This window comes from Schistocerca piceifrons, chromosome 7 (assembly GCF_021461385.2).
Source record: "Schistocerca piceifrons isolate TAMUIC-IGC-003096 chromosome 7, iqSchPice1.1, whole genome shotgun sequence".
Lineage (NCBI taxonomy): Eukaryota > Metazoa > Arthropoda > Insecta > Orthoptera > Acrididae > Schistocerca > Schistocerca piceifrons.
In genome coordinates this window covers 145,779,874-145,793,100 of record NC_060144.1, presented here as the reverse complement: position 1 = coordinate 145,793,100, position 13,227 = coordinate 145,779,874, and the positions used below count along the sequence as shown (strand labels likewise).

At 39.3% G+C, this 13,227-nt stretch overlaps 1 protein-coding gene across 1 annotated transcript in view; it reads left to right on the top strand.

Moving 5' to 3' along the window:
- The window catches only part of LOC124805519 (lachesin-like), a 682,250-nt gene extending 669,396 nt beyond the window's left edge, over positions 1-12,854 (top strand). The window contains exon 6 of the mRNA XM_047266083.1: positions 10,958-12,854. Within this exon, the coding sequence (XP_047122039.1) occupies positions 10,958-11,094 (137 nt within the window). The 3' untranslated portion in view covers positions 11,095-12,854. The remainder of the gene's footprint in view (positions 1-10,957) is intronic.
- The last annotated feature ends 373 nt before the right edge of the window (positions 12,855-13,227 follow it).

Genomic DNA, 13,227 nt, shown 5'->3' with positions numbered 1-13,227 from the left:
AGAACATGAGCTACGTCCCCTCTGCCGCGCAGTTCACAATTGTTTGCAAAATATCTGGGTAGATCTAGATCGGAGTCCGTAGCCGGGGTCATTAACGCAAGCCTACGCGATGGCACCGCACTCAGAGATAAGCCAGTTCGATTCCTGATCGTACAAAATTTTCGTCGGCAAGCGGAATAGGGCTGTTGCAATAAAGTTCATGTGTCAACGTCCTGGGTTAATCTGCAAACCTCCCCGCAGTGTCTCATGAAGTGAACTCATGTGTCACTGCTGATGGTTGTCTATCCATCGGATGGGAACTTCAAATCTCGGCGGTTCCCTTAGTGCTATTCGAGAGAAACAGGCACCGGGTTTCCCGCTCTCTCTTCTCTTGATTCACAATAACACAAATCGAAGCACTAATCATAGTCATTCAGACGACACAGACGCTCACTTGACGCTGCATAGCTGGTCGAAGGAAGCCCTTGAGTTGCGGTGAAGAATTTCTGCGTCTGCTTTCCTGCTCTAATTGCCTGACTATGATACTACTTTGTCTGTGATGTAGACGCAGGACTAGTGTAAGCAATGTTCCGAGGCGCTCTAGTCGAAGCTGTACAGAGAAATGTGTGTTGTGTTCCGCCACACCTGTATAAATAAAGGCGTTTCATTGCTGGAGAGAGAAGTGAACGGAGTGTAGGGCCGCAGATCTGTCTGGACGTCACATCAGTCCCCTGGTACCTCTCCTTGTTGTTTACGGGAACTGGCTTTCCTAGGACCTAGTACGAGTATATGTGAGTGCAACCTCGCATGTTTGCTGACAATAAGGCCTCTCTGAAACGGTTTTCTGTCAGTAATCGCTTCCGGACGATGCAGTGGCACGTGCGTGGTATGTCGTTCAACAACTTGTTTGGCATGACAAAGGGAACCTCTGCCTCTATCGTTAAGGCCACGCAGCTGTGATGTCAGTTCATCGCACGACTTTTCCCTCTATGTGATCAACGGCTCTGATCTAACTGACAGCAAACGGCTTCTGTGTGCAGCTGTTATCCACTTCATCAAATCTTGATGGACTGCTACGTGACGCGCATTAAATATTACTTTGATATCATTCTACCCTGCTGTAAGGTATTTCGTAAAGGACGACGGCATGGTCATCCACGAAGAAGAACGCGTATCACAAGCCATCCCCATATTGTACGTCATATACATTTGTTTCATAACAGACTGAAACATGGACATCCATTTATATATAAATACTCCATATATAGTTACAGCATAATAGTAAATTGTAGCGTAAGTTATAGAACAAACACCAACCAACATACGCGTAAAACAATATATTTTTATTGTATAATATTAGAAAAATTGTACAGACATTGCAGGATCACATGAAAATGCCACAATTGCCGAAACGAGTCCTGTCCTGATGAAAATATAACGTGTTAATAAGATGTCAATTGCAGCATGAACCTGAAGAATATTTGTAATACTGTATATCGCACTGCAAATGATGCCTCGAGAACAGTTTCACTGGAAGTTACCACACACTTTTCTTATTTGTTTTAAGGAAACTTTGCAAACGTTAATCCAATAATCTCAGTCACTTATTTTTCTCTGTAGAGGTTCCTTTAAAAGGGTTAGCAAGGAGGATGAAGCCAGCTTGGCCCAATTCTCAAATGACGGGCCACGATCCTTCATCAATGCAGGATGGTTATTAAGAAAACTGTCATATATTTCTGCAGGAGGTGTTATTGGTGGAAATTTAGAAGAAAAATAGAATACATAAACACGTGTATACAGCTATGAAAGTTGAACCTGCTGAGCCTGATGCATAACAAATCTTTGAACAATCAGAATCAGGATCAGAAGTAAAGTAGATTTTTCGATTGATCATTTCACACTAAGACTCAAATTTAGTCATAAGCAATGTACAAAAATGAAAATATACAAACAAAACCTACATATTCTGCCATATAGTCCTAAGAAAATTAATAATTTATGAAGGTGAATGCCTGTAGTAACCAAAAGACGAAAAGCAGATTGACGGTGGAGGTAACCCATACTCCGCAAAGTCCTCAAAATTTCCGATGATTCTCAATCATATTTTGGATACGAAAACAGGATGTAGTTCATGTCAAAGTCCTTAGAAGCAGCGCATTTAAATGTGAGTACGTAACAAAATATATTAAATAGATTTCTAAACCCATTCGGATCTCAAGATGGTAGCATATAGTTCTATTTACGACAGTCATAGTTGACTTTGCTATATAACTGTATTCTGTTGTATAAAACAAGCTTAGAGAAAATTCTTTTTATCTTTGTAGCATAGGCGTATCTTTTCACAACTTCTCACGAAGCTGCCATGCATGAAAAAACCAGTTATTTGCATTTGCACAGAATTACGAAATTTCGGTTGTCTTGACTTTCAGCTTCAGAGCCTCTCTCTTTCAGAAACGTTTCAACGCGAACATTGTTGAACATTGTATTATTGCACTCGTTTCTTCAAGAGATTTTGAATGCCGTTAAAAAAGGACATCGTTTTATTTAAAGAAATCAAACTTACTTCAGTATCCGGTCGACACAATGACTAAGAGTATTACCCACACCGCGAAATTACGTATTTCCCTGCATTATCATTTACTATAAACCTCTTTTCGATATCTTGTACCGCTCACACAATAAACGAGGTGCGAGCTTTAGATAATTCATGTAGTCCTGTTCTGCCGTCTCAGTCTATGAACATTACCAAACGTTGTATTATTGCACTAGTTTTTAAGAGATTTTGAACGCCGTTAAAAAATACATACCTCTCTGCATTATCTTTTACCGTAAACCTCTTTTCTATATCTTGAAACGTTCATGTAGTAAGAAAAGTGAAAGCTTTAGGTATTTCTTCCTCTCCTGTATTGTCGATTCAGTCTCTCTAAACGAAGCAACCACCAAACAAACTAGTGTAGTGGTTTACACAAAAAAAAAGTCACTATTGACAGGGGCATTGTTCGAAGCCCAGTCCAAAAATCTGAATTTAGATGTTCTTGCTTTCCTTTCTTACTTCAAGCCATCTCTATTACTTTTCATTGCAACAAGGCCATCTCCTAGTTCCACCTCTTCGTTGCTATTTTGTGCGTCTCCTATCCTTCATTGCCACCATTTAGACGGCATTTTAAACTGAAATCTTCTTTCTCCTACAACAAAATCGAGAGAAAACTTGAAATCACTGTATGCGAAAAACTTTTGGTATCCTCACAACAAGTGTCCCCGATCGCTATATTAGAGAACGCTTCTAGTTTAGGCATTTAGGTCCGCCAATTGCAAGGTGACACTTAATGTTTACTCTTGAGTAATTTATGATTGCGACTTGATATACCTGTGATAAGTGCTAATATATATTTTTTGAAAATCATTGAACACAACCGTAATCAGATATATTTCTTTCTATCACACATTAGCAGTGTCATTTTCATTTCAATAAATATTTAAGAAATAATCAAAAGAAAACTAATACTCATAAAAGAAATCCACCGGAAAACGCAAAACAGATTCGTATTTGTAGAACCTCATACGTCCACGCTACTTAGAAAACATAGGACAGAAGATAATTACACGTTCTAAAGAACACATCAATGTATTGTACTTTAAAAATTTAAAGAAATACCTTGTTATTACGCTATTTGCCAGTAACTTTCTCTCACTATAAAATGACTGTGATTCAGTAAAATTTTTAATACCGATTTTTTAAATCTTAACATAATGAGGAGGAAGATTTGCAACACGGATCTCGGCGAGCTGTTGGTGAGCTATTACGAAGTATAATCACTGGAAATCACACAATTCCTTCTTATGACAAATCTAAGATAACTTAGCTTGTGGAAATTTAATTAGTTATAGGCTCCGTAGATCATCTGAATGAGTTTTTTTTATTTTTATTTATTTATTTTTTTTTTTTAAATCGAAATGGCGTGGAATGAGTTAGTGGAGAGGAAGTGTATTCATGATTAGTTTTAACATTAACAAACATATCTCTTTTCCATTCCTACTCATGTAGAAACAATTGGAAACTAGTTTTCTTTAACAAAGGCTGACAAATTTTAAATTACGGATGGGAAAACCGACTGGTTGAAACCAGTGCTGGTATTTCAGTTCTGAATAACCGGTACTTTTCGGTACCTGTTTGGTCTCAGTTACAACAGGTGTTTTTCTTATTTTTTTCTAGTAACCGAGTTACACGACGTTAACACGACGAATAGACCTTCTTCATCATTTTCACCCTTTCGCACTAACTATTCGTAACGCCCAAATAGTGGTATGATTCCGGACTACTATATTATTTCAGGAAACTGGAATCAGTAGGAGAATTCTGGAAATTTTTGGGTACATTCAACCACTTATCATTTTTCGAGAAAATGGTGGACGGACTGCGTTTTCTTTCATTCTCATGCTTAATTTAAGATTTTGATTCTAATTATCTTGAAACTGAGAAAGTAAAAAAATTTCGGTCTTAGTTCAATTTCTACGTTTACTATAGGAAATAACAGAAATAAAACACCGAAAGTCGGTTATTTCTCAAACCGATTATTTTGAGCGATTTTAAGAGGTTAAACTGGCACGAAAAAACATAGATAATGGAAAACCGATAGTTTGAGCTGTAGCTGCCACCCTCGTCTTAAGTAAAAATTAATCTATGGAGAACAAGGAGTTGTCCAGATTAAATGAATTTAGGCTAGATTTAAAAGCCTGCTTTACCATTTCTCAGAAATTTATCGTTGTTGGCGAAATGATAACAAAATTTGTTTATGAATACCGAAATCCTTTCTGGGGTTCTGACGTCTTTAATAATGAGTAATGAAGGTATTTTTTCCTTGTAGTATTTGAGGCAAGACAGCACTTTCTTTCCAGACTGTGATGACGACTTTCATCATCAAATATTTATATTGTGACGATGCAGTTAAATACATAAACCCTTGAAGAGGTGTCTACAAGACGACTGTGGGCTAATGTCACATTATTTTCATACTCGCTTTGTGTAATCAGAATATTCTTTCTAAATGATAAACTAGAAAAGTCATTACAACACCAGTAACGCCGAAAAGAGTGTCAATTCTGCTTGACAAATGTCTGTTGGATAATTTACATAAATAAGAAATGCGAGTGGGCACAAAATTGCACCTTGTGGAGTCCATTCATGATTTATTGCCAGCCATTAAAATTTGCTCTCCTTCCACTACTGTTTCAATTAATATTTTTGCATTCTGTTTGTCAAGTATGATTTAGACAAGCTGTTTCCAAAAGCATCAATTTCCTAAAACTTAAGTCTTTTTAAGAGAGTAACACGATCTTTCTAGTTGAAGTCCTTGGAAATATTACAAAAAATACAACTCGCCGATGCTTTATTATGTATTGCTTATAACGTTTGGTGAGTGGATGTATAAACAGCGTTCTCAGTCGAGCCACTGAAATCCAAAATGTGAGTACTAAGTAAATTGTTTCAAGTTACATGTCAGTCTAGTCTTACGCGCGTTCTCAAATACTTCGGAAAAAGACGTCAATAATGGAAAAAGACGTCAGTAAAAGAAGTGAACGATAGTTATTTAAATTTTGTTAATCGCTCTTCTTATTAAGTAATTTAACAATTGCATATTTTACTCTGTCTGGAAATATTCCCCGTGCCAGTGATACATTATGTATTTAATTAAGGACATTACTTTGAATAGATCCTGAGAATTCTATTGGAAATTCTATCAACACCATAAAAGTTTGTATTGTGGAGAACTTTTTTAATTCTATTAATTTCACTTAAGGATGTTGGTGATACTTGTAGTCGTTCATAGTTTTGTGGAATGACATTTATAATGTATTCTGTTGCTTCTTCATTTTAACCATTTAATCTTATTTTTTTGTGCTACATTTAGAAAGTGATTATTAAAAATACTCACAACTTGTGAGCCATCAGTCAAAACATTGCTTCTTTGTTTAATTGTATCTTGTGCACGTACTGGTTGTCCTTTCTTTCTTTTGTTTCACGATATTTCATATAATAGTATCCATCTGATTATCTGCAGTTTGAATTTATGTTATATTTCTGGATATTTTCTAACTTTCTTTAGAATATGACTATTTTTTGTAGAATGCAAACTAACAACTGATCGTTACTTGTTCTGACCTGTATACAATTTCCCCCTATCTTCTAGAACAACAAATTAAGTCGTAAACATATTTAAACAAGATATAAAATTTTCGATACAAATTTTCACCTATTGAATTGATATTTGCTTACTTTTGAAAAACAGCAGCCCTTTGAACATGTATTAATGCTATCTATAAGGTAAATTACTTTTAAGCTAGTTAACTAGAATAGAAATGGTTCTATATTTGAAGCCCAAAATAATTTTTTCAATACAGACCTTATCCAGACCAGATTGCTTTCCATTCTTGTATTTGTTAGCAGGCTAATTCAATTATTCAACTGTAACTAGCTTGTAAATTATGGTATGTCGTTCTTCGTTCTCCTTTATGTTATATGGTGTTAGGTTTCGGATTAAAGACGTTTCACTTCTGAGTTTTGGATGGCGAACAAAATGATGAGGTGCAACAGGGTGAAGAAGTTTATTTGGGGCACTGTTAAGACGCTTAATAACTATTTACAGATGTTTTACTTACCTCCGATATTATTTTGGCATATCGGGTTTATCAAGTGTTATCACTTTACCTCACAAATATCTCATAACCAGTATTAATAATTTGGTGAGTGAAAGTATGGTTATCGAATTACTTGTATCAACTGTTCTAGGAAACACTTCACCACCTCAACAAAACGGTCGGTATACTGCACAAGGTTAACTGAACCCATATTTTTCCACCACTGTTATTAAAAAAGGAAAAAAAGGAAAAAAGGAAAAAAAAGGAAATTGCTCCAATAGTAATGTTTAAGGTCATGTCGCTACTAAGGGATGATAGGCGTGTATGCCATGTGGCCGACACCAACAAGAGTCGGCTAATGTTGCATGGAGGGATTATCTTACTACTGCCATTTCGAGGTATTTGGTATCAAGTAATCAATCAGCACGCAGATGTCAACTACTTAAACGTACATGTAAGCATACTGATCTGTTTACAGGAAACACACTTTAATGGCCCCCAGGATTCGGCCTAACTATATTCATGATACGTCACCACGCTCCATTAGAGAAGGAGATAGGGAAGGGGAGAAATGTAAATGGTGTAGGGTATTCCCTCCGCCATATAGTTTGAGGTAGCTAAAATATGGGTGCAGATGTAGGACCTTGCTGTTTGCGTTCCCTTTGGAGCGTTTAAAAGAGTCTTTAATAGCATTTTTAAAAAATTTTATCATCGGTTTAGATCTATACTACCGGAAAACATTAGTACTCATGGAAACACGACATCGAATTTGATCCGATGACGATATATGCCACTTGGAGGATATTGGATGTACTGATAAGGGTTGCAGCGTCGCTCTTCAAGAGGCAGCGTAGTGGCAGAGCTACCCGAACGCCATTTTTGTCTTCCCCTTAGTGGGGAAGGCTCACAGCCAGACGGCTCGGTGTGGTGCAAACGTGTGAAGCAAGCAGGGAACCATACCGTGCAGACAGACTCCTGTTTCCTACAGGCAAACCATTGAGTTTGAAAGGGGCCTAATTGTGGCTTTCCGAGTGGCAGGACGGTCCTTTCGAAGAATTGTCACCCAAGTTGGACCCGCAGTGTCAGTCGTGCAACGACGCTGGTATCAGTGGTCACGTTTACGTTCTGACGCCCGTAGTATTGTCGTATTTTAAAGACAGCAATGGCAGATCGTACAGCTACCACAGTACAGATATGAGGGCTTGAGAGCTCAGATTTGTCAAGACGAATTGTAGCAGCCGGTTATTAGGAAAGGGTCCCGTCTTCCACCCACACCACATCACCGACGTGCACGGCCCGATTGGTGCCATCAGAGGATCGTTTGGAGTGGCACGCCGCGTTCTTCAGCGATGAAAGCAGGTTTTACCTGCGTGCAAGCGAAGGTCTTTTGCACGTACGATGTTGACCTGCTGAGCGCTCTCTCGTAGAGTTCATTCATCCAAGACACACTGGTCCTATCTGACCCCATCCTAGGCCTTCTGGTCTGGGGTGCGGTAAAATACAATACTCGTTCATCTTTGCTGTTTCTGGAGGGGGCATTATCCAGCCTTCGGTACGTGCAGAATGTTGTTAGACCCGTTCTTTTGCCGTTCTTGCAACGGGAAGGTGATGTGTTGTTCCAGTGAAGCCCAACCTGCTCTGCAAGACTCGCAGTAACGTCCCTGCCCAGCACGATCTCCGAACTCGTCTCCAGTCGACGTAGTGGAGAGAAGTAATGGACAGAAGTGACTTGCGTTACTAGTCAGCCGACATCTTTTATAGAACTACGTGAACGGGTCGAGCAGGTGTGGCATAATGTACCCCAGATCACTATTTGGCATTTTTTACGATCGAGAGAATGCCAAAGAGAGTGCCACGTACTAAAATGCATGTTGCAGCATGGGTCGATACCTTGTACCTCAGAACCGCTTGCGCTATTGATCTGTAAAAGCAATCATTTGATGTACCCCATATGTTGCAAAGTTAGCTCTTGAGTTAATTGGAAACCCATAAAAGTTGTACTAATTTTTTTGCGGTTGTGTATATGATCATCAACAGCGAGCAACGTATAGTGATGATGGCCCTATAGTACGGGTAATTTGTGTTTGTGTATCATACAGTTCTACTACTCCTTGACGATGTTTATACACATAAGATACATTAGTCACATGGAAATTTTCCGAGAAATATTATGCTGTTATCAGTTTTCTTTTGTCTATCATAGTTTATTTATAAACAATAATTTTTAAGGTTTTCCTCCGTTTCTGGATTTATATGTGTAAATATTCACAAACAATTTAAATTATGCAATCAATAATTTCTATATATCTAAAGTTTACAGTAGTGCTGCTACTTTTAATGCGTCTCTATTTATTTAGTAAGGAATGATGCTTTAAATTGCGCAAATCCACTCTTCGCCTTCTCATTTCAATATGTCAATAATTTGAATGAATTGATCATCGCAGTGCGATACAGTTTTACGAGATGTATCCGTAGATCCCTGTTTGTTGCAATCGCATGATTCATTGGTGAATATTCGCTTTTACAGTTCAGTAATTTAACTTATATTAACTTATGAACTAATGCGGATATCGAAGCGCGTGTTCACACGCGTAATCATCCATCTTTTCCGCTTCAGTTGAGCCTACCGCCTCTTCAGTGACAAGTATGTTCCAATATTTATTAATTTTGAGGTAAGCTTTAATTTTGCACTAGACGCGAAAAACGGTCATAACAATCATTATGCTGCCCAACGGTAGGGTTTTTCCGGTTACGCGGTCATCTTAGCGGCCTGTGGAAGTCAAGGGACAACCCCATCTGTGGAGCATAGTGTGAAACTGGTCCTCCACGTGATCCTGTCAAGCTGATTTCAGCTGTCAACACCAATATGACCCGATCTTAGCCGCTGCCTGTGCGTCCACGGTCTAATGTTTTTGACTGAATAAAGTGTCTCTTCCCTTTGCAATAGGCTGTCATGTTACACCATCTTGGTTGCTACAATGCTATTTTATATTTTATACACTGGTCTAGCAAGGCAGGTACACTATGTGATCAAAAGTATCCGGACAACCCCAAAAACATACGGTTCTCATATTAGGTGCATTATGCTGTCGCCTACTTCCGATTGCTCCATGTCAGCGACCTTAGTAGTCATTAGACATCGTGAGACAGCAAAATGCGGCGCTCCGTGGAACTTACGACTTCGAACGTGGTCAGGTGATTGGGTGTCACTTGTGTCATACGTCTGTACTCGAGGTTCCCGCGCTCTTAAACATCCCTAGGTCCACTGTTTCCGACGTGATAGTGAAGTGGAAACCTGAAGTGACACGTACAGCATAAAAGCGTACAGGCCGACCTCGTCTGTTGATCGACAGAGACCGCCGACGCTTGAGGGTCGTAATGTGTAGTAGGTAGACATCTATCCAGACCGTCACGCAGGAACTCCAGACTGCATCAGGATCCACTGCAAGTTAGGCGGGAGGTGAGAAAACTTAGATTTCATCGTTGAGCGGCTGCTCATAAGCCACACATCAGCCGGCCGGTAAATGCCAAAAGACACCTCGCTTGGTGTAAGGAGCGTGAACATTGGACGACTGAACAGTGGAAAAACGTTGTGTGGAGTGATGAATCACGGTACACAATGTGGCGATCTGATGGCAGGGTGTGGGTATGGCGAATGCCAGGTGAACGTCATCTACCAGCGTGTGTAGTGCCAACAGCAAAATTCGGAGGTAGTGCTGTTATGTGGTCGTGTTTTTCGTGGAGGGGGTTTACACCCTTGTTTTGCGTAGCACTATCATAGCACAGGCCTGCACTGATTTTTAAGCACCTTCTTGCTTACCACTATTGAAGAGCAATTCGGGGATGGTGATTACATCTTTCAACAAGATCGAGCGCCTGTTCGTAGTGTACGGGCTGTGGCGGACTGGTTACACGACAATAACATCCCTGTAATGGACTGGCCTGCACAGAGTCCTGACCTCCATCCTACACAACACTTTTGGGATGTTGTGGGATGCCGACTTCGTGCCATGCCTCACCGACCGACATAGATACCTCTCTTCAGTGCAGCACTCTGAAAAGAATGGGCTGCTCTTCCCCAAGAAACCTTCCAGCACCTGATTGAGTGGAAGCTGTCATCAAGGTGGGCCAACACCATACTGAATTCCAGCATTAGCGATGAAGGGCGCCACGAACTTGTAAATCATTTTAAGCCAGGTGTCTGGATCCTTTTTATCACATAGTGTATGTCTGATGATGATCTTATAGATCAAAACCGACTCAAATGGGAAAGATTGTTGAGATTAAATTCTAGGAATATTAAACATCACGTCACATTTCACCATCGCTGCTGATGTTGCAGGTGAGCACACAGAAGCGATGCAGGGCGCCGGGTCCACGTCAACGGCTGTTCGGCTGTGGGGGCAGCTGACGCCTGCGCTTCTGGGCGTCGCCGTTTCCTGCTGGTGGCGCTCCTGGGTGTCAGCCACAGCCTCCTGAGACGTCGAGGTCTTCACCGACGGCCCGCTGAGTCGGCCTGTGACTTGGAGTGGATGCTCGGCGCTTAGACTGACTTACTGTGAAAGACACTGCTGGTGGAATACTTTTGCCAGCTAGCCAACACTGACTTCACTGTCTATGACAGATCTCTGTCATGTCCTTTACTTGGCTTCTCGCGTGTGACATGACTGAAACACGAGCATCTCATTTCGTTGCTATATTTCTTAAATGTCCCACAGCAGCCTGATAACAATCATTTGTAACATGGAAAACAGTTGACTTGCAATTCTAAAGTGACCAGTGATTCACCTGCAACAGAAATTGTTACTACCTTTAAGTGCAGACAAGATTTGCATATTGACAAAAATGCATTACGAAATAAAAACTTTATTTGATCCTTTTCAGAAACACTCTGAATTGTGTTGATTGTTTCGAAACTTAAATCTGTGTAAACATATGAAACTAAGGCTTAATGTTGATTGTTGAGTAGTTGTCTGTGAGTATGATAACAAGAAAAAAGTGAAGGAAGAGATTCGATCCTGTCAAATTAACTTGTCAAGATAACCTTGTACGTCTAAACAACACAGCTGTGGTGACTGAGGTATGTCGCGGAATCGAAACGTCTTGATGATACACTTGCCTCCCTTTTTTTTATTCATTATTGAAAGACTTGTATATTACAGCCTTGCTGGGACCTTTGTTTAAGTAAATCCCTAGAAAATTGTGTCAGTGGCGGAATATTTTGGCTGTTAGGCAACACTAACTTCCCTATCTATTGGCAGACGTATTTCGCGTTATTTACTTCCATTCGTATTTGATAATACCGACAAATTTATTCTCGCAGTTCATTACAGTCTGTATTAATCATGGCACAGTAAGTTGAAACAGTGGTCTGTAAGTGTTAGTGCAAAAGTGAATTGTAATTTTAGAATTTGGAGAAAAATGACATACTGCCCTGACATTAAGAGACCGATTACGTTCTTTTATATTTTATAGCTTTTTATGACACAATCACATCATGTAACTGTAGAATCAGATGTAAATACAAAATATGCAGAATGAGATATTCCTTTTATGAATGAAGACCCATGCCAGTAGACAAAGGGATGATTTCACACCACATACAAGACCTCGAGCTCTACCTACCATTGCCTTCAGGGTTGCCGACAACGCAACGGAAACCGTTTGTAACATGAGCCTTCAGTTGTGATTTAATCCGTTCTTATCAATACGTAAATAGTGACATGACCACTAGAGTAGATGCACCAAACAGCTGCTTATAATAAGTTATCTTTATTTACGACAGACCATTTCGGCTTTTTGCCATTTTCAAGTACGTCTGCATTGATGTGACGTCCATATTATGTCGTTAGTGGACTGTCATAACTATCACTGTTTGAGAAAGATTGTAAACCATGTCAGTATGTTGAAAATAAAATTTAATTACGATGCGACAGTGGTTTGACAGTTCCACTCTTTCGACACTATATGTTTTCAACAAATTGACATTATTTACCATCTTGTTCACACAGTGACAGTTATAAGACAGGCCACTAACAACATAACTGGACGTCACATCAATCTAGACGCACTTGAAAATGCCGATAAAACCGAAAGAGCCTGTCGTTGATAAAAATTACTTAGTACAAGCACCTATTTGATGCATCTATTCTAATAAACATGTCATTATCACACATATATTACGTTGCTGGCCCAAAAGATGAAAAATTAAGTAGATAGTTACTTCGCAGATTTTAAAGATATAGAAAATAAACAATTTTTTCAGCCTTCAGTTGCAAGGTAATATAGAAAATAAACAATTTTTCAGCCTTCAGTTGCAAGGTAATATTACCTTGCAACTGAAGGCTGAAAAAATTGTTTATTTTCTGTACACTTCACGGTTGCTGACGCGCTGCAGCATGTTAAAGATTTTACAGATATGTAATCGTTTTTTTGTTACCTATTTTTATCTATTGACAGTCTGTTTTTTACCACCGGTTGGCCAAAAGCTATTGAAACAAAGTAATTATGCAATTTGCTCATGAAAATATAAAAATAAAAGAACATAATTATATAATGACCAGCCAAGGACTTGCTACAAAAATAGTTCCTAGCATTTATTTTAAATACAGT